The sequence below is a fragment of the Ranitomeya variabilis genome, chromosome 4 (assembly GCF_051348905.1).
Source record: "Ranitomeya variabilis isolate aRanVar5 chromosome 4, aRanVar5.hap1, whole genome shotgun sequence".
NCBI classification, from domain to species: domain Eukaryota; kingdom Metazoa; phylum Chordata; class Amphibia; order Anura; family Dendrobatidae; genus Ranitomeya; species Ranitomeya variabilis.
Genome location: NC_135235.1, coordinates 629,042,187 through 629,064,570, shown reverse-complemented (window position 1 = coordinate 629,064,570; position 22,384 = coordinate 629,042,187). Strand labels below are relative to the sequence as shown.

Below are 22,384 nucleotides of genomic sequence, written 5' to 3'. Positions count from 1 at the left end.
GGCTTTATGTAGTGCTCTGCTTTACATATTGATCTGTATGACCTGCGCCCTATTTTACATACCGCATATACTGTTATTGGGTTAGAAAAAAATATTCAACTTCATCAAAATGACGCCGGTGGTGGCACCTGCGCTGAAGCTTTATACATGCCGATATACAGTATATTTAAGCCTATTTGCTTTATGCCTATACTACTGTGGAGTAAAAATAATATTATCTCCATAAAAATGGCAGCTGCGCCTGTGCCATTTTGATGGAGCCAAATTTTTTTTTGTCCAGCAAAATGGTGGCGGCACTTGCGCAGCATTATCCGTTAGAACGCGATAGATGTTACTGCGCATGCGCCGCCGCCATTTTCATGAAGATATTATTTATATAGCGCCATTCCATGGTGCTGTACATGAGAAAAGGGGTTGCGTACAGGGCTATAGATAACGTTTACAGTAAACCAATTTACAATGACAGACTGGTGCAGAGGGGAGAGGACCCTGTCCTTGCGGACTTGCATTCTATGGGATAATGGGGAGGAGACAGAAGGTTGGGGGAGCGGCAGCTCCGGTTTTGGTGAGGCGGCAGAATTGCAGGCTGTAGGCTTTCCTGAAAAGATGGGTTAGCAGGTTCCGTCTGAAGGATCCGAGGGTGGTGGATAATCGGACGTGTTGAGGCATGGAGGTCCAGAGGGTGGGGTATATTCGGGAGAAATCTTGGAGGTGATTGTGTGAGGAACGAATAAGTGTGGAGGAGAGTAGGAAGTCTTGGGAGGATCAAAGATTACGTGAGGGAAGATATTGGGAGGTTAGTTCAGAGATCTAGGGAGGGGACAGATTGTTGATGGCTTTGTAGATCAGTGTTAGTAGTTTGAACTGGATTCGTTGGGGAATTGGGAGCCAGTGGAGGGATTTGCAGAGAGAAGCAGGGGAGTAGCGAAGAGAGGTGGATCAGCCGAGCAGCCGAGTTGAGGACAGACTGGAGCGGTGCAAAAGAGTTAGCGGGGAGGCCACAGAGGAGGGTGTTGCAGTAATCGAGGTGAGAGATGATGAGGGCATGCACAAGAGTTTTAGTAGATTGTGGGCTGAGGAAGGGACGGATTCTGGCAATATATTTGAGTTGGAGGCGACAGGAGGTGGCAAGATTTTGGACTTACCGCTTGAAGGACAGGGCAGAGTCGAGAGTTACCCCGAGGCAGCGGATTTCAGGTGCAGGAGAAAACGTGATGCCTTTTACCGTAATAGATAGATCAGGTAGGGGGATACGCGAGATGGGGGAAAGATGATGAGTTTGGTTTTGTCTACATTGAGTTTTAGGAAGCTAGAGTTGAAGAAGGAGGATATGGCTGACAGACACTCCGGGATTCTGGACAGCACAGAGGTGACATCTAGGCCAGAGAGGTAGATCTGATTGTCGTCCGTATACAGGTGGTACTGGAAGCCATGGGACTTTGAGTTGTCCTAGGCAAAGGGTATAGATGGAAAAAAAGATATATATATTTTTTTTTACCCCACAATAGTATAGGCATAAAGCATATAAGGATAAATGCATATAGGCATGTATCATGTTACAGCGCAGGTAATGCTGCCGGTGCTAATTTGATGAAGCAAAATGCTGTTGTCAGGTTTGCTTTGAGTCTTTCTACAGTTGTATTTGGATAAATCATCAACATACACTCCTCGACATTGAAATTGCAACACCAAGAAAGAAAAGATAGGGAATTATGGAAATCATGGGATGGATAAACATGATATGCAAATGATGAAAATATGGAAACAAAATTTTCAAAACATCTTGATTTATTCAGTATTAAAGCGAAGGTGCCACAATTTTTTTCATTTTTTATTAAAGGTAAGGTACCGCGTTTGTAGATTATTAATAAATCACTGTAATGTAGCATAACATGCTGCTATAACCAAGTTTTAAATGCATGTGAAACAGATTTTGTGTGTTATATGTGTTTAAAGAAGGAACTGGGGGCTGACATCTTGGTTTTGCAGCAGTAGCAGGGCACTAACAGTGTCATTTTACAGCACCCCATGGACATAGGAGCTAATAGACCGGCAAGGACCCTATCTTTAACATTGGAGAGGTGTTAGCAGTGAGCTGGGCACGCCTCTGTGGGCTGCACAACTCACTGCTGTAGGTGTGACTAGCAGCCATTTTATTATAGTTATAGTTTAACTACAAGAAAACTGGTGGCACCTTCCCTTTAAAATCAATTATTGTTAATACAAAATTAAGTTCACTGCTGTGGGAAGAGATCAGCGCCATCTTGGTGTATCCTGCAGTGTATGCTGCGGACTGCACTTTCCCAATGTCACCGCCAACGCCGAGGTCCAGGTAAGGTGATCACAGCCTGTCATCAGTAGTATAGTACTGATAGTATAGAAGCAGAGTGGGCATGGGATTTATAGAAATCCCATCCACTGTGCTTGTGTGCTGCGTCCAAAACGCTGCTGTTCTTGATTGTGGGCACATTTAGGGGTTTAGATTGTTATGGAAATATTTGGGTTGGATAAATTTATCCCTCTGTGTGTGCTGCGGCCGCTCCCAATTAGACTGAGTATTTTGAGCGCTCAAAGGAATGAGACTGCAACACCATTGTGTCAGAACAACATTCCATCAATACTGATACTTTATTGTACATACATAGTTTTATATTTTCACATAGAAAGGAGTGGTTAGGGGTTGTCAGGGGTGGTTAGTTAATTACCATATTGTCTAGCTCCTCTGTCATTGGTTATCTAAACATATATGGAATATTGTGATTAATGCTCATATGACAGCGGATTAAGCAACTAAACTTGAGTTCTGTATCTAGGACAAAGTGGAGACATCTGATCAGCAGTCATAAAACATCTGACACTGTTCTGCTTTTTAGGATGGAAAACCCCATATGATCTGTCTGGGTTATATCAGTTCGTGTCAGCCATTTTAAACCATTGATTATAATGTATATATTAGCTGTGAGCATATGAGTATATATATGATTATAGAGGAGTATACATGCAAGTGAGATCTACAAGATATAAATATTTCTATCACAAGCCCCCCTTAGATATCACTTGCCCTAATCCTAGCCTCCTGTCCCAAAGCGCTGCAACTCTTTTGTGCTGTCGGCGAACTGACACAAGCCTAACGCCTGTGCCCCACTCTGTACAGACTTTTCGCAAATGGGCGGTCAGGAGATCTGTCCCTAACGGGGGTTTGTTGCAATCAGTCTCTTAGTCAATAGCATGTGTAGTGAGCGATGTGTAGTCTTTATCAGGTAGGTCATCTGTTCGGTCAGGCAGGGCATCCACAACATCATTCTGGCTTGGGTGTCATCTTCTGGTAGGGGAGCTTTCTTGCCATGCGATGAGTGGATCCAAGTGGGTCTTCCCTCCAGTTTCACAGAGTTTGGTGTCATCAGCAGCACTTGAGCAGGACCATCAAATCTGGGATCGAGTGGTGTTCTCCTTACAAACTTTTTCACCGACACCCAGTCTCCTGGCTTCGAGGAGTGCGTACCGGACACTGAATCTGGTTCTGGGAATGAAGAAAAAAACTCGAGAATGGATGTTAGCAAGTTATTGGTGAATTCAATTTACATAAGCAGACAAAGTATCATATTGCATAATCAGCTGCTGAGGGAGAGGATACCCCTAACCCGGGACTAGACCCAAACAAAATTTCATATGGTAACAGCTTTTCTGGGCCTCTGGGAGTGTGCCTAACACTGAGTAGTGTAATTGGGAGTGTGTAGGCCTAAGTCTGACTCTACTGCTGACTAGATCTCTCGTGTGAGGTTTCCTGTGAATGCGGGTCCCCGGTTACTTCTATATCACTTCTGGGACCCCATAGCTGCATATCTCGTCTCTGAGAGTAGCCTCTTTGCAGTAGTCTTTGCTGACTGGTTCCTCACTGGGAAAGCTTCTGGCCATCCTACGGACACGTCCACGACCACAAGGGCATATTTGAATCCTCCACTTGGCGGCATCTGGATGTGGTCTTATCTGGATCCTCTGGAAGGGGTACAGTGGTCTGGCAAGATGATGTGTGGGAACTTTCTCCATTCTTCCAGGGTTGCATTTGCCACAGGTCAGACAGTTGCTAGTGAACTTGGCTGTTAGGGTGGGGATCCCTGGAGCGAACCAGTAAGCACCAATCAGATCATTCATCTGTGTCTTTAATCTGTGTGTGGGCCCATGTGCCCACTGGACCACCATAGGGTACATGCTTTGGGGTAAACATGGTTTGTAGTCCATTGAGTATACCCTTCCTTCTTCATGTGTTGCTCACTTCTGCATCCAGCCTTCTTTCTTGTCCTTTGGGGCTTGCTCTTGCAGCTTTTTGAGCAGATCACAGGACGTCATTTGGTCAGGTTTCTTGTCTTCAGTTGTCATGTAGTAGCCGTCCGGCTCTACGACCTCTCCCACTTTTCCATATTGTCTTCCCTTGACTGCTCCTTTTGGCTGCCATATCTGCCATGTTGTTGCCTCGTGCCCCTACTGTGTTCAGCTTTCCATGCGCTTTGACTTTTAGTATTGTCACCACTTTTGGAAGTTGAAGTGTGTTCAGCAGGTCCTTAATGGCTCCATGATGCTTCACGGTTGTTCCGCTTGCTGTGATGAAGTCCCTTGCAGCCCAGATGGGTCCGAAGTCGTGTGCTATGCCATGCAAGTACCTTGAATCGGTATACATTTTCTCAGTCTTGTCTTCTGCCATCTGGTAGGCCTTCATCAGCGCTATCAGTTCTGCTTCCTGGGCTGACAGACTGGGCGGCAGACTTCTGGACCACAGGATCTCTTGATTGCTGGTCACTGCACATCCCGTGTGGAATCTTCCTTCATCATCTGCGAATCTGGAGCACCAAGTCTTCTAGGCCTGGAATGAACAAGTTGGCGACATATTGCAACATCTATCTCTTTTAGAACGACCTCTTCTGGATGCTGGATGGAGAGTGATGAGAACTTGTCTCCTCCGATCTCCCCAAAGGTATCCGGTTGGGATCAGATCAGGAGACACTTGGCCACTGACTCACTTTCACCTTGAATATACTGATACTGACCTAGAGAATCATGTTGACAGGTCAGTTTTACCGCACAATAAGTACTGTAAAAACAAAATCACCCAAAACAATGGCGGAATAGCATTTTTTTTTTACCATCTCATTGTCTTTGGATTTTTTTTCCCGTTTTTCAGTAAGTTATGTGATAAAATGGTAGTCATTCAAAACTACAATTCACCCTACAATAAACAAGTCATCATACACTTTTGGATGGAAAAATAGAAATAAAGTTATGGCTCTTGGAAGAAGGGGATGAAAAGCCTAAATTGGAAAAAAATGAAACATGGCTGCGACTCCAGGGAGTTGTCTGATCTTCTTACACGTGAGTGCAGAGTACTAAATCTGGTGTGCATGCTGTCAGCACTCGCCCGTATTGCCATCGAGAACAGGCAGTTACGTAACCAATAGTGTTGAGCGATCGTGCTTGGATAAGGTGTTATCCCGCATGCTCGGGTGCTGACCGAGTCTTTGGCATGCTCGAATAATATGTTCGAGTCCCCGAGGCTTTTCGACAGCCACCACAGCAGAGTCCTCTGATCATGTGACCCCCTGACTCCTCCCCTCCTGTGACCTCATCAGAGGTCCTGTGCACACAGAACAGCCATATATGTGGTGTGCGGCTCTGCAGGTTGAGGTATGTGGAGATTCCCCATTACTGGGCGCGGGGAGCATTAACCACCTCAGTGCTGTGGTCACATTCCAGGAGACGGACGTGTTCCCGTATCAGGATATCCATAGCTCCCAAATGTCCCGGATTCAGCAGGACTGTCCTGATTTGACAGCTCAGTCCCAGCTTGTCGGGGCTTTTGTCACCTCTCTCCTGGGTGGGCGCTTCCCTCTGCTCAGTGCATAAATTAAAATATAATATTCACCTCTCTCCTGGGATTGGTCTCCCATGGATCGAACTCACAGCTCCGTGTTCTGAGGCTGCAGCGCTAGCTAGGAGCCAAAGCCCACAATGATGTAGATTGGAGAATTTGGTAATCTTGAGATGTATTGCAGGCAGTAACCTCAGAAGCAGGATATACAGGTACATTGTATTTCTTTGTACTAGTATACGGAGGTAAAGAGAAAGTCAGATTTTTTTTTTGTTCCTCTAAAATCCTAAAAATTAATAAAAAATAATTACGAAAACATAACTTTCTCCTTTTTTTGTGAGTCTCCCCAGGACTCAAACCCATAACCTTCTAAAGCTACCAGCGCCCATCTGACATCTCCTCCTGCCAGGGCTGAGAGAAATTGTAAATGAGCGGGAATTGGGGTGTGGCCAAGACATGGCAAAAATTTGCCACAGAGCTCTAAACGCTTGTAGGGATATTTGTCTGTATTGGATTACATTGGGTGACTTCCCTCCTAACATCACTCGCTACTCTGTTATTGTACGGTCACCATTATGGCGCCTGCTTCATGTTGTCACTATCAGGATATGTTAATATTCTATAATTATCTGTTACTGACATTCCTGGTTCTGCCGTCCCGATCTCTGCGGATGTTCCCTGCACTTTATAACTTTGTCTTGTTTTTATGAAATATTTCTTAAAGATTTTATCCGAAGTCATATTGCACGACTCGTTAAAGGGTTGATTGTGACTTGTAGGATCACTACTTCCAACAGGTGGCGCTATAGAGTTAAGTCCTCTTTTTCTCAGAAGAGGCAATTTGCATATTCAAAGATTCAGATAATTTAGATTTTTCTTTTAGATTCGTTCTGAGTTTTTGGTGCTGGATTGGAGACATCATGTGATAAATGTCTGTATGTGACTATAATTGGATTGTGTGTTAAATATGGGGCTATACAGAGGCAGGACGGTTCCATGGCTGGATGTAGTGATCATGTGAAGCTGACAACAGCTCCGGAGATTTCTTACATGGGATCTTTATGATGTTACATCGTCATCTTCTCCCCATTCAGGTCCCTACAATATCGGATCCTCTCAGTGGAGATCTTCTATATAAGAGAATTCTCCTGAGTGACCCTACAAGGATGGATAGGGACAGGGACAAGATGGCAGAGAGGATATTACACCTCACCCTAGAGATCCTCTTCCGGCTTACTGGAGAGGTGAGAGATTCTGATGACGTCACATTACATCGTTCTTATCTATGGGAATAACAGATGGACAGAACTGGAGAGGTGAGGACTTTGGAAATGTCTGTAGTGAGGTTTATTAATGTGTCTCTCCATAACCAGGATTACACAGTAGTGAAGAAGACCTCTAGTGAGCGCTGTCAGACCCTTGTGTCTGAGGGATGGAGAAGACCACTGAGCCCAATCATGGGGCCTCCACTTCCGCCCTTGATTCATGAGGACATCAATGACCAGAAGATCCTAGAACTCGCCTACAAGATGATTGAGCTGCTGACTGGAGAGGTGACACTGCTGGGAATGCAGGGACATTATACAGTAACGCTATGACGGGATCTGGGGGTTGACATTATTGTATGTGTCAGATTCCTATAAGGTGTCAGGATGTCACCGTCTATTTTTCCATGGAGGAGTGGGAGTATTTAGAAGGACACAAAGATCTGTACAAGGACGTCATGATGGAGGTTCCCCAGCCCCCCACATCACCAGGTAATAGACAGGACTAAATACACACAGCCTATAATTATCTGTATGTAAAGAATGAATTCAGTCCCTGTATGTGTTTCCTCCAGTTCTGTCCAGTGAGAGGACAACACCAGAGAGATGTCCCCGTCCTCTTCTTCCACAGGATTGTAATCAAGAAGATCTCCATGTTCCTCAGGATCATCAGGTAGACGTGGAGAAAGCGGTGAAGGCCTTGTGCTCAGTATTGTTTTATCCACCAGTATTATGACCAATTCATTAGAGACACCGGCAATTTCATGATTGCAGCTTTTTTGTATGGAAATTAGACCCATGACCCTGGCGTGCATCATAAAATCAAATTATCAGTTTTTCTAAAATAATTTGCAATGTAAATCCACGTTAGTATTGACATTGTGCCTAAAATATTGTAATTGAGAAAAAAATTTAGTGACACCTGTGGACATAAAACTCATTAAAATGATAAAGGTTGGGTAAGTTCTGCAAAAATCGTTCTGAGAAACATTCGTTGCACAGTCTCTGCAGCTCACTAAAGCACTGGTGATACAACTTGTGTGTCCGAATACACGACTCTTTAGCACAGATGGGCTATAACAACAGTCAGTTTCAGTGCCGTTGCTGTTTAAGGAAAGCAGAAACGGAAAACTTTCATGGGCAAAAGAGATCAAAAATTATATAATTGAGCAATGCAAAAACATTGTCTGATGAGATGCTGATGGGTCAGAATTTGGCACAAACTGCTTGAATTCATGTTGCCTACCTGTCAAATGTCAACATTTTAGGCTGTGGAGGTGAAGTACACTGCTCAAAAAAATAAAGGGAACACTAAAATACCACATCCTAGATATCACTGAATGAAATATTTCAGTTGCAAATCTTAATTCATTACATAGTGGAATGTGTTGAGAACAATAAAACATAAAAATTATCAATGTAAATCAAAATGAATATCCCATGGAGGTCTGGATGTGGAATGATACTGAAAATCAAAGTGGAAAATCAAATTACAGGCTGATCCAACTTCAGTGGAAATGCCTCAAGACAAGGAAATTATGTTCAGTTGTGTGTGTGTGGCCTCCATGTGCCTATATGACCTCCCTACAACACCTGGGCATGCTCCCGATGAGGCAGGGGATGGTCTCCTGAGGGATCTTCTCCCAGACCTGGACTAAAGCATCCGTCAACTCCTGGACAGTCTGTGGTGCAACGTGACATTGGTGGATGGTGTGACACATGATGTCACAGATGTGTTCAATCGGATTCTGGTCTGGGGAACGGGCGGGCCAGTCCATAGCTTCAATGCCTTCATCTTGCAGGAACTGCTGACACACTCCAGTCACATGAGGTCTGGCATTGTCCTGTATTAGGAGGAACCCAGGGCCAACTGCACCAGCATATGGTCTCACAAGAGGTCTGAGGATCTCATCTTGGTACCTAATGGCTACCCCTGGCAAGCACATGGCGAGCTGTGCGGCCCTCCAAAGAAATGCCACCCCACACCATTACTGACCCACTGCTAAACCGGTCATGCTGAAGGATGTTGCAGGCTGCAGATCGCTCTCCACCGTGTCTCCATACACTGTCACATGTGCTCAGTGTGAACCTGCTTTCATCTGTGAAGAGCACAGGGCGCCAGTGGGGAATTTGCCAATCCTGGTGTTCTGTGGCAAATGCCAATCGTCCTGCACAGTGTTGGGCTGTGAGCACAGCCCCCATCTGTGGATGTCGGGCACTCTGACCATCCTCATGGAGTCGGTTTCTAACCGTTTGTGCAGACACATGCACATTTGTGACCTGCTGGAGGTCATTTTGCAGGGCTCTGGCAGTGCTCCTCCTGTTCCTCCTAGCACAAAGGCTGAGGTAGCGGTCCTGCTACTGGGTTGTTGCCCTCCTACGGCCCCCTCCACGTCTCCTGGTGTACTGGCCTGTCTCCTGGTAGCGCCTCCAGCCTCTGGACACTACGCTGACAGACACAGCAAACCTTGCCACAGCTAGCATTGATGTGGCATCCTGGATGAGCTGCACTACTTGAGCCACTTGTGTGGGTTGTAGAGTCTGTCTCATGCTACCACGAGTGTGAAAGCACAACCAACATTCAAAAGTGACCTAAACATCAGCCAGAAAGCATTGGTACTGAGATGTGGTCTGTGATCTCCACCTGCAGAACCACTCCTTTATTGAGTGTGTCTTGATAATTGCCAATAATTTCCATCTGTTGTCTATTCCATTTGCACAACAGCATGTGAAATTTATTGTCAAACAGTGTTGCTTCCTAAGTGGACATCACAGAAGTTTGATTTACTTGGAGTTATATTCTGTTGTTTAAGTGTTCCCTTTATTTTTTTGAGCAGTATAATATGTGGGGAAGGTTTTCTCAGCTTGTCCTGGGTCCTCTGATACCTGTATGTTTGGACAATAGAGTTTAGCTAAGCATTGTGGCCGACAAGTTTATACCTTTGTGGCAGAAGTACAATAAATTAAGCCATAAGGGTCTGTGACAGAGTAACTGGCCCTGCATGTGAGGGGAGATATGTTTCACAGAGATTGCTTTCCTTTCAATAGAGTTCAAGTCCTCTTTCTCTCGGAAGAGGCAATTTGCATACTCCGTGATCTAGAAACCCATATGTTTCTTTTAAGCATGCTATGTGCTGAAGGAGTTAAGCAGCTATGTTATGGGCGGGTTTTTAGGTGAGTAGGTAAGAGCTGGGTGGGATGCCTACTCACTATATCTCCACCTCAAGGGTGTGGCTGGGGAAATAAATGTCCAGCCAGTTTTTTTTTCCTTTTGATGTGTTGTGTGGCGGAAAGGAAGCATCCATACTGAAGCTCCTGTGAGAGCTGCCATAGGTGTTGTCCCAGAAGTACTAGGCAGGACTGTGTATGAACGTTTTACTTTCTTTTTAGCCAGACAGGCTGTTTTTCTGTTACAAGTTGGGGTTTTTGGTTTATGATGCAATAAACCACCCAGAAACTTTAACCAAACGTGGTCCTGTGTCTACCTAGGAACAGCTAAGTGAGGCGACCTTCCACAGGTCGTATAGTCATGGATTGCTTTTGAGAACATGAGAACAAGGCTTTTCTTGCTTTCCTGACCTTTACAGTTCCCCAATCTCAGTGCTGATGAGTGTCTATGCTTGAGATAGCAAGGGTTGTTCAGAGCAACTGTCGGCATGAGCCAGATGAGATCTGACTTGCTACTAGATTGGTGTCTCTAATAAAGTGACCATTCAGTGTATGTTTTTAACTTGGTGGAGATGACCAGATAAAGCTGGTCATAGACATTAGATGTTGTCTGGATCTTCTCACAATTTTCTGATTATAGAGACTGCTGGATTTTTACTGTAGACTTGCTGCATGATAACTACTGCTGTCATTTTTTGGTTTATGTTAACTTTTTATGTTTTCTGTTCTTTTAAATATTTTCACACAACTCCTCTGTCTGTCTGTGACTTTTATAATCTTTGTTTCAGGGTAAAGATGTGCTCCATATTAATACTACAGAGACATATGTGAGGGGTGATGAGCAGTCTAAAGAGATTCCTACAGATAACTGCACAGGTGAGTAGTGACCATTAAATGCAGGGAAATCATAAAAAGTACTCACAGGGATACATTGATCCCCACTCTGATCTGTGATTGGCTGCATGAGTCGTATTCCCTGGAAGATGAAGGAAAAATCGATCATATGCAGTATCTAATAGGCCGAGTCGCAGTGTAAAACTGACAGTTCTGACCAGTTGCATTAAAGAAGTATTGCAGTATTAGACCAGTGTTCAGCCATTTGAGTATTCAAGTCTCTTATGTGACTAAGCAAAAAAAAGAAAAAAATATATTACACCATTAAAGCCCATCCATAGACTGAGGGTGTATCTGCAAAGGGAAATAACCTATGTCCTGGAGAGAGCACAAACCTGTTCTGGGGGTTTGGCTTCCTGCTTTCCAGATCTGTATTATTTGATTCAGGGAGTCATTCAACGTGAGATTGTGACCCACACTTACTGGGAGTTCCTTGTTAAAATGGGCTTCAGCAGGTTTCCCACACTTGTCGACGATGGGTAGACACAATTTTCAGTTTAGTGCACATGCAACCCTGGACATCTAAGAGCATTAGAGACACGTTATTGTTTGATTTTGCGTGGTTAAGTGCCACTTGTCCCCATAAAATCTAGATGTTGACCACGGGGTGTTTCTTATGTCATGGGAATAACACCGCTAGTTGGCATAATTTATAGCCAAAAATACAACTGTACCCAATAAGCGATGAATCTTGATTAATTAAAACATTCTTGGCATATGTGTTCTCTTTGCACCAGTCCAAGATTATAACATTGTGGCTCAATATGGATGGTATCAGCCATTCCTCATAATCATGGCCAACAGCGAATAAATAATATTCCATTATTGCTAACTGGAGTATACAGGCGATGCTGCCTACTTTGACGTAAATGTTTTGGGTTACGAGCTTATTAACTGCTGAAGCTTTAGTGTATGCCGCTAGAGCTGGAACTCTATTTTATTAGAAAAATTAAAAAGAACTGGTTAAATCAACCAATCCATCAATCACAACTAGTGATGAGCGAGTATACTCGTTGCTCGGGTGACCTCCGAGTATTTGTTATTGCTCGGAGATATAGTTTTCATCGCCTCAGTTGCATGATTTACGGCTTCCAGATAAGCTGAATACATGTGGGAATTCCCTAACAAACAGGCATTCCTCACATGTATTCAGCGTATCTGGAAGCCGTAAATCATGCAACTGAGGAGATGAAAACTATATCTCCGAGCAATAACAAATACTCGGAGGTCACCCGGGCGTGCTCGGGAAAACTCAAGCAACGAGTACACTCGCTTATCACTAATCACAACCAATAGATAAATTTAACTCCAAATAGGATATATTAGCAAAAATTCCAGTCCAGTACTATTTGTGCAGACATAAATATACTATACTGTATAACATATTTAATGCAGTATAACAAACCAAAAGGTCCTAAACCTGATCAATAGCGGTCCACTGCCAAAGGAAGGATGAAATAAAGTAAGTACAATGTTTCCATCAATTTTCTTTAATTATTATACATTACTATACTTCCGCTACTCTAAGCAATCAACATAAATCTAACTATTTTGCTATCCACCGTTAGTCAGTAGTGGCCAGAAAGTCCAAGGAAAAATATCTAAGCTGATAGGTCAAAAAGTCTTCCCCATTCCTAGATTAAAGGCCCAAACCACCCTTTTACAAGACAATACACAAGGAGCAGCATTCTCTTTCCAGAGGTTTGCGATATTTACTTTTAAAAAGTAGTCTCCACGTACGGTAAGTAACCTCCCGCTTGACTTGGTATAGTCTATTTCTGCAAAATATATGGAGGAACAAATTGTATATTTGTGACCAGAGAGGCTGTGGTAAGATACACACACTGCCCAGTTAGATTTACAAGGGAAGCATGAAAGCTTTTATCAAGGTACCTTTTTTCAGGGTCAGACACAAACCCTTCCTCTGAGCTGCAAATTTCAGTCTACCTTTTCAGTTTTTAGTTGGGTAATCACCATGGCTGATATCAATGTCTAGGATTTTTGCAAATTCCTGGGCTATGGAAAGGTGTTTGGAAGACCAAAGACAGGGTCTTCTCCCAGTTGGTTGATTTTGGATCTTTATGCCTCCGAAGTAGTTATCCACTTCTGTCCTCACCCATTGTGCTTCCTCTTTCATGGCGTTAAAGACCCTGACATTATCAGCATATGCTTCAGTCCTCAGTACAGTCCCTGGTACCATCTTGTCCATCTCTATTCCTGCCAACAGTCCATAATCTAACCTTCTACTGGGGAGATCAATCATAAGCGTGTGAAGCAGAGAACTTTGTGACAGCTGTAATGAACAATGGACTAGTCTTTCAAAAATGCCCAGCCCAACTATTGGCCAGTGGTAACCTCTCATCCCCTGCATAAAAGATATTAAGCAAATCCACATCTCCCACTCATCCGGCCGACCATATATCAGAAAGACAGATAAGGGGTACTTTTGCCTGACCTGATGAAAAGCCTTAGCTCAATTAAGGACAGCAAATGCCCATGAGAAAGGCCTGCCCTACCCTGCTCCATGGCCTCCCCATTACTGAGAACAGCACTGAATGTACTATAACTTAGAACACAGTAATTCTGACCTCACAAAAGAAGTTGGGATGCAAAACTTTACCTACCAAATGTAAAACACCTTAGCCAAAACCTTTCTATCCATATTGAAAACTGCTATGGGACACCAGTTTTAAATGCATGATGGGTCTTTTAGTTTGGTAGAGGCCCAATAAAAGACACACATTAAAGACCTCAGTTAAGAGGGAAGTAAATATGTGACTTGTAGGTTTTTGAAACAAAGCCTATAAATTGACAGTATTACTTCCACTTTCTTGATAAATTCTGTCAAAATACGAAGCAAAGGGTCTACCCCTGGCTCAAAAACAGTTTCAGCCAGGAAAGCCGACATTCTTTCACTATCTGCTCTTTCCTCCTCAAGAGATGTGAGTAAAAGGATCTGATAACATCCAAAATGTTTACTGACCTCTTCCTGTTTCTTTAAGGCTTAAGGTACCGTCACATTAAGCGACGCTGCAGCGATAGCGACAACGATGCCGATCGCTGCAGCGTCGCTGTTTGATCGCTGGAGAGCTGTCACACAGACCGCTCTCCAGCGACCAACGATGCCGAGGTCCCCGAGTAACCAGGGTAAACATCGGGTTGCTAAGCGCAGGGCCGCGCTTAGTAACCCGATGTTTACCCTGGTTACCAGCGTAAAAGTAAAAAAAACAAACAGTACATGCTCACCTGCGCGTCCCCCAGCCTCTGCTTCCTGACACTGACTGAGCTCCGGCCCTAACAGCAGAGCGGTGACGTCACCGCTGTGCTTTCACTTTCACTTTAGGGCCGGAGCTCAGTCAGAGCAGGAAGCAGAGGCTGGGGGACGCGCAGGTGAGCATGTACTGTTTGTTTTTTTTACTTTTACGCTGGTAACCAGGGTAAACATCGGGTTACTAAGCGCGGCCCTGCGCTTAGTAACCCGATGTTTACCCTGGTTACCAGTGTAAAACATCGCTGGTATCGTTGCTTTTGCTGTCAAACACAACGATACACAGCGATCGGACGACCAAATAAAGTTCTGGACTTTATTCAGCGACCAGCGACATCACAGCAGGATCCTGATCGCTGCTGCGTGTCAAACTAAACGATATCGCTAGCGAGGACGCTGCAACGTCACGGATCGCTAGCGATATCGTTTAGTGTGACGGTACCTTTAGGCGAGCAGTTCTTCTAGTAGTGCTTATTTTAAAATCAATTATGTATATCTAGCATACTTACAACTGTTTTGAAAGGTTTTTACCCTGGAGATCTTTCAGCTACCCCCTGTTGAGGTAAAACGTTCAGGTTTCCTACTCGTGCTGTGATACAGACGATTCTTGAGCCCAGCAATAGTACCTAGCTTTGAAGAAATTCCTCAAAAGACCATCTTACATCCACTTATTTCATCATGAGAGATTCATTCAGCTTGCAAAAGCCTCTACTACTCCGGGGAATCTTTTTTAACTTTCATAGAAAGCATAGTCAAACAGTGATTGAAGAATTTCAGTGCCGCAACTCACATAGGAAAAGAGACAGCTTTAAATAAAGCCTGTTTGTTCTAGACCTATAATCTCTACCTCTGAGAACCTCACTTGATCTGGGGTGAGCCGGATGTAATAATTAATCATGAGAGCTTTTGCTACTTAACATGACACTCTCAGAAGCCAGTCTGTCTCAGGAACCTTCTTTATCCTGAGGCCTTTTGAATAAATGGAAGTCTCTTCCAAAGACCACCTGTAAACCTGTAAACAAGAAAGGATTGATCCTCATTAAGTGGCACTTGCAATCCCACATAGAGTGAGAACCATAGTTAATGAGCCTTATCTTTTGTCTCTTCATGAGGACACATAAGATCAAGCAACTCCCCATTTTACCAATGTTGTTTTAAAAAGGACTGCCATCCTGAAAGACTCGACACTATCACACGCTTGCCTCTATTCTCTCTTTGCCTTATGCATCCTTCAGCCAAGTCTCTTGCAAAAAACATATCAGCATCACTGTGACCAAGAAATTTATGGTCTGTAAATCTAGCTTCATTAGACTTTATAATGGCAACATTAATGGACACCACAGTAAACATTGATGTAGACAGCCTTTTTCTTATCACCCCCCCCCCCAGAGGCAGAAATAATAACCCTATTTAGGCACAAAGACATGTCCATTCTTTACATCCTCACTGCCACTGATTTTCTTGTTGCCCTAGTCTTTGTCCGCTGGTTCTGACACATCCTTCTTTCCTCAGCATTTTACTTATACAGGAGAAGGAGATCCAGCATTAACAATAGACCTAGCAACCTTGTCCGCAACTTCCATGACATCAAGATCTGACCCTTGGGCCTTGACTTTGCTAATCCATATAGCAAATAGAAAAATTCAAAGCCCCCTGGCCTCATTAAACCGACCTTAAAATAAGAGGTCCCATAGTGATGGATTAGGGCATAGATCATTAGCCTCGAAGCCCATCTTAAGAAAGATCTAAACTTTTTTCCAAAGAAGGGCATGTATTGTATCACGGGCCAACAAACAACAATCTCACTCCTTCCTTTGCACTACCTTGTCCATAACAAGCCCTCACGTGGCCATTTTGATGGAAAAATATAAAGGTTATGGCTCTGGGAAGAAGGGGAGCAAAAAAAGAAAACGCAAAACCTAAAATACCTCCTGGGGTTAAGGTAGATGATCTACCAAAAAAACAGTGACTGGTAACCATGGTTTGAGGAGGAAACGGCAGCAAGTTTTTTACACTTCCCCAGTTCTCCCATTTTACAGATTTGTTATGGAAGCCAATATTTTCCTTGTGCATAAAAAAAAAATCACAAAGGACGTAACCATCTGTTTTATATTCATCCCTTCCTTCCACTAAAAAGAATGCATATTCTAATCCAGTGCTATACTTGCCCCAAAGTCATGGCTTATTTGCAGATGACTATACTGGTCTTCCTTTTCTAGACCTGCTCAGTGCTAAGGTGCATGTAGCTGTTAGGGAGTGAGTGTATGATATGACCACCACATAATAGAAATGAATAAAAACCTACTTTATTAGTCATCATTAAATATTTCACAAAAGATTGTTGACTGGTACACCAATACATAAACCAATGGCAAAATGAAAAACAAAAACCTGGTGGCCTTACATTTTAGAGTGTTTGTCGTTACTGTGAAGTGTTCTGTTGCCAACGCTGCCTTGATCAGTTGATAATCGACTACTACAATTTTTATAGAAATTTTAAAAAATATATAAATATTTTAATTAATACTATTTAACGTTGTTGAAAAATAATACATTATGTTGTATTTTTGGCAGATAAATGTCCCAGGAGCTCAGAGGCAGATGATCATAGTATCATACAAGATACATGTGAACAACACGGATATATCCCAGAAATGCCCCCAGCCCTCCACAACAACATTTTATTGTACTATCCTTGTCAACAGGTCATATCTTTTGAATTATTACAGACTGATACGCAAAATAAAAGTATCAGAAGGGATGATGAATATCAAAGTGCTCACACAGTGGAGAAACCATATTCATGTACTGAATGTGGGAAATGTTTTAACAGGAAATCTGATTATATAAAACATCAGAGAATTCACACAGGGGAGAAACCATTTTTATGTTCAGAATGTGGGAAATGTTTTTACACTGCATCGGTTCTTGTTAGACACCAGAAAACTCACACAGGGGAGAAGCCATTTCCATGTTTACAATGTGGCAAATATTTTATAGATAAATCACAACTTCATAATCATAAGAAAACACACACAGAGGAGAAACCATTTTCATGTTCAGAATGTGGGAAATGTTTTAGGGAGAAATCACATTTTCTTAGACATCATAAATGGCACACAGGGGAGAAGCCATTTTCATGTTCTGAATGTGGAAAACGTTTTACACGTAAATCAACTCTTATTGCACATTACAGAATTCACACAGGGGAGAAGCCATTTTCATGTTCCGAATGTGGTAAATGTTTTAATAGGGAAACAAGTCTTGCTGCACATCAGAGAATTCACTCAGGGGAGAACCGATTTTCATGTTCAGAATGTGGGAAATATTTTAGGGGGAAATCAGCCCTTGTTACACATCAAAAAACTCACAAAGTGTAGAATAAATTTTATTTTAAAAATAAAATGTATTGACAAATTGTTCAAGAAAAAAAAATCAATAGTCTACAACAGAAAGACTAGTGGTATCATTTACGGAAGGATGTGGGCACTCAGCAACTTTTAAGTTGCCAAGTCTGTTATTGTGGTCAATTCTCGTGACCAAGAGTGAGTAGAGTCTGGTTGGAATTGTTAGGCTGGAGTCACACACAACGTATAAAAAAAGTCCATTTAACATGGAGGAGAATCGCAGAAATGTTCCCTGAACAGTGATCTGTATGTCATCCCTGTGTAGTGCGATTTTCTCTTATGTAAGCATCCGTGTGACATCCGAATGACATCCGTATGGCAAAATTTTCTCGCCGGCTTGCAAAATGGACATATAATGGATCCATGGGCTCAAATATTTGTGAAAACATACAGTCTCTCTCTCTCTCTATATATATATATACACAGTACAGACCAAAAGTTTGGACACCTTCTCATTTAAAGATTTTTCTGTATTTTCAGGACTATGAAAACTGTAAATTCACACTGAAGGCATCAAAACTATGAATTAACACATGTGGAATTACAGGTCCTTCTCAAAAAATTAGCATATAGTGTTAAATTTCATTATTTACCATAATGTAATGATTACAATTAAACTTTCATATATTATAGATTCATTATCCACCAACTGAAATTTGTCAGGTCTTTTATTGTTTTAATACTGAAGATTTTGGCATACAACTCCTGAAAACCCAAAAAACCTGTCTCAATAAATTAGCATATCAAGAAAAGGTTCTCTAAACGACCTATTACCCTAATCTTCTGAATCAACTAATTAACTCTAAACACATGCAAAAGATACCTGAGGCTTTTAAAAACTCCCTGCCTGGTTCATTACTCAAAACCCCCATCATGGGTAAGACTAGCGACCTGACAGATGTCAAGAAGGCCATCATTGACACCCTCAAGCAAGAGGGTAAGACCCAGAAAGAAATTTCTCAACAAATAGGCTGTACCCAGAGTGCTGTATCAAGGCACCTCAATGGTAAGTCTGTTGGAAGGAAACAATGTGGCAGAAAACGCTGTACAACAAGAAGAGGTGACCGGACCCTGAGGAAGATTGTGGACTGAGTCTGGTGTGGAAACATCCAGAGCCACCGTGCACAGGCGTGTGCAGGAAATGGGCTACAGGTGCCGCATTCCCCAGGTAAAGCCACTTTTGAACCATAAACAGCGGCAGAAGCGCCTGACCTGGGCTACAGAGAAGCAGCACTGGACTGTTGCTAAGTGGTCCCAAGTACTTTTTTCTGATGAAAGCAAATTTTGCATGTCATTCGGAAATCAAGGTGCCAGAGTCTGGAGGAAGACTGGGGAGAAGGAAATGCCAAAATGCCTGAAGTCCAGTGTCAAGTACCCACAGTCAGTGATGGTGTGGGGTGCCATGTCAGCTGCTGGTGTTGGTCCACTGTGTTTCATCAAGGGCAGGGTCAATGCAGCTAGCTATCAGGAGATTTTGGAGCACTTCATGCTTCCATCGGCTGAAATGCTTTATGGAGATGAAGATTTCATTTTTCAGCACGACCTGGCACCTGCTCACAGTGCCAAAACCACTGGTAAATGGTTTACTGACCATGGTATTACTGTGCTCAATTGGCCTGCCAACTCTCCTGACCTGAACCCCATAGAGAATCTGTGGGATATTGTGAAGAGAAAGTTGAGAGACGCAAGACCCAACACTCTGGATGAGCTTAAGGCCGCTATTGAAGCATCCTGGGCCTCCATAACATCTCAGCAGTGTCACAGGCTGATTGCCTCCATGCCACGCCGCATTGAAGCAGTCATTTCTGCCAAAGGATTCCCGACCAAGTATTGAGTGCATAACTGAACATTATTATTTGATGTTTTTTTTGTTTGTTATTAAAAAACACTTTTATTTGATTGGACGGGTGAAATATGCTAATTTATTGAGACAGGTTTTTTGGGTTTTCAGGAGTTGTATGCCAAAATCATCAGTATTAAAACAATAAAAGACCTGACAAATTTCAGTTGGTGGATAATGAATCTATAATATATGAAAGTTTAATTGTAATCATTACATTATGGTAAATAATGAAATTTAACACTATATGCTAATTTTTTGAGAAGGACCTGTATATACTTAACAAAAAAGTGTGAAACAACTGAAATTATGTCTTATATTCTAGGTTCTTCAAAGTAGCCACCTTTTGCTTTGATGACTGCTTTGCACAATCTTGGCATTCTCTTGTTGAGCTTCAAGAGGTAGTCACCGGGAATGGTTTTCACTTCACAGGTGTGCCCTGTCAGGTTTAATAAGTGGGATTTCTTGCCTTATAAATGGTGTTGGGACCATCAGTTGTGTTGTGCAGAAGTCTGGTGGATACACAGATGATAGTCCTACTGAATAGACTGTTAGAATTTGTATTATGGCAAGAAAAAAAAGCAGCTAAGTAAAGAAAAACGAGTGGCCATCATTACTTTAAGAAATGAAGGTCAGTCAGTCCGAAAAATTGGGCAAACTTTGAAAGTGTCCCCAAGTGCAGTGGCAAAAACCATCAAGCGCTACAAAGAAACTGGCTCACATGAGGACCGCCCCAGGAAAGGAAAACCAAGAGTCACCTCTGCTTCTGAGGATAAGTTTATCCAATCACCTAGCCTCAGAAATCGCAGGTTAACAGCAGCTCAGATTAGAGACCAGGTCAATGCCCCACAGAGCTCTAGCAGCAGACACATTTCTACAACAACTGTTAAGAGGAGATTTTGTGCAGCAGGCCTTCATGGTAAAATAGCTGCTTGGAAACCACTGCTAAGGACAGGCAACAAGCAGAAAAGACTTGTTGGGCTAAAGAACACAAGGAATGGACATTAGACCATTGGAAATCTGAGCTTTGTTCTGATGAGTCAAAATTTGAGATCTTTGGTTCCAACCACCGTGTCTTTGTGCGACGCAGAAAAGATGAACGGATGCCTGGTTCCCACCATGAAGCATGGAGGAGGAGGTGTGATGGTGTGGGGGTGCTTTGCTGGTGACACTGTTGGGGATTTATTCAAAATTGACGGCATACTGAACCAGCATGGCTACCACAGCATCTTGCAGCGGCATGCTATTAAATCTGGTTTGCGTTTAGGTGGACCATCATTTATTTATTGTGTAAGAGCTATTTGACCAAGAGGGAGAGTGATGGCGTGCTACGCCAGATGACCTGGCCTCCACAGTCACCAGACCTGAACCCAATCGAGATGGTTTGGGGTGAGCAGGACCGCAGAGTGAAGGCAAAAGGGCCAACAAGTGCTAAGCATCTCTGGGAACTCCTTCAAGATTTTTGGAAGACCATTCCCGGTGACTAGCTCTTGAAGCTCATCAAGAGAATGCCAAGAGTGTGCAAAGCAGCCATCAAAGCAAAAGGTGGCTACTTTGAAGAACCTAGAATATAAGACATATTTTCAGTTGTTTCACACTTTTTTGTTAAGTATATAATTCCACATGTGTTAATTCATAGTTTTGATGCCTTCAGTGTGAATGTACAATTTTCATAGTCATGAAAATACAGAAAAATCTTTAAATGAGGTGTGTCCAAACTTTTGGTCTGTACTGTAGGTATTGTGGTGATACGCTACCTGAGTGTGTTGGGGGACACTCGCTTGGCATAGGATTCAAGCACTCAGGCACGGTACCTCACACAAATCTGGTCAAATCTGGTTTATTAAACTTAATAAACCACATGACATACAGTCTATTTCATTATGTCCATGAACTTATCACGACCACCAGTCTGTTCATGTAGCAGATAAACTTCTCTGCCATATATTACAATCCCCTTGTCCGGGGGTTACCTTTCAGGAGTTCCACTCCTCATGCTGACTTCACGTCAATCCCAGGTCCTCAAGACAGTCCGACCAGGTCTACGGTCTCTAGGTGCTTCCAGGACGACTCCACTCCCAGGAGCCTCCAACACTGACCATCCAGGACCTACAGCACACAGGCCACTCTGCAGTGTCCAGCCAGGACACATGGAAGTGTGTCCACCCTGACAGACTCCCAAAAACACTCACACCATGTGCTACACACACACCTCCTTTACATAGGTGTAACCACACCCAGGTACCTGTCACATGGCCAGTCATGTGAGCATGACATCACCACAGGTCCTTAAACACAAAACCATCTTAGGTGTTCAGACACGCCTCTTTGGGTGGGTTTGTAGGTGACTGGACCCACCCATCTGTCCAATCACCTGGAAGCCTTCCCAATGTAAACAAATCCCTCAGCATTAGATCTGCTTGAGCAAAACATACCCAGGCTTTTATCACAGGGCCACCCACCTCTGCGATACATATCGGCCATTCACAACACTGCCAGTCACTGTTTCATCACAACTATGCCTCCAAGTGCACCTTGAAGTGCACACACAGCGCCCCCTGGCTGTAACATTGGTCACTGCACCACATACCTTCCCCCTTTGTTCAACCCTATTGGGGTGGACACATGACATAAACCCGGGGTTCCGAAACTGGGAACCCACATCACCTTTGATAGGCCTTC

The 22,384-nt window shown here is 43.1% G+C and overlaps 1 protein-coding gene across 1 annotated transcript in view; it reads left to right on the top strand.

Moving 5' to 3' along the window:
* The window catches only part of LOC143768138 (uncharacterized), a 164,675-nt gene extending 146,506 nt beyond the window's left edge, over positions 1–18,169 (top strand). The window contains exons 27-33 of the mRNA XM_077256825.1: positions 2,281–2,332; positions 6,925–7,104; positions 7,234–7,413; positions 7,494–7,617; positions 7,701–7,798; positions 11,082–11,169; positions 17,030–18,169. Of these exons, the coding sequence (XP_077112940.1) occupies positions 2,281–2,332; positions 6,925–7,104; positions 7,234–7,413; positions 7,494–7,617; positions 7,701–7,798; positions 11,082–11,169; positions 17,030–17,835 (1,528 nt within the window). The 3' untranslated portion in view covers positions 17,836–18,169. The remainder of the gene's footprint in view (positions 1–2,280; positions 2,333–6,924; positions 7,105–7,233; positions 7,414–7,493; positions 7,618–7,700; positions 7,799–11,081; positions 11,170–17,029) is intronic.
* Positions 18,170–22,384: the final 4,215 nt, after the last annotated feature.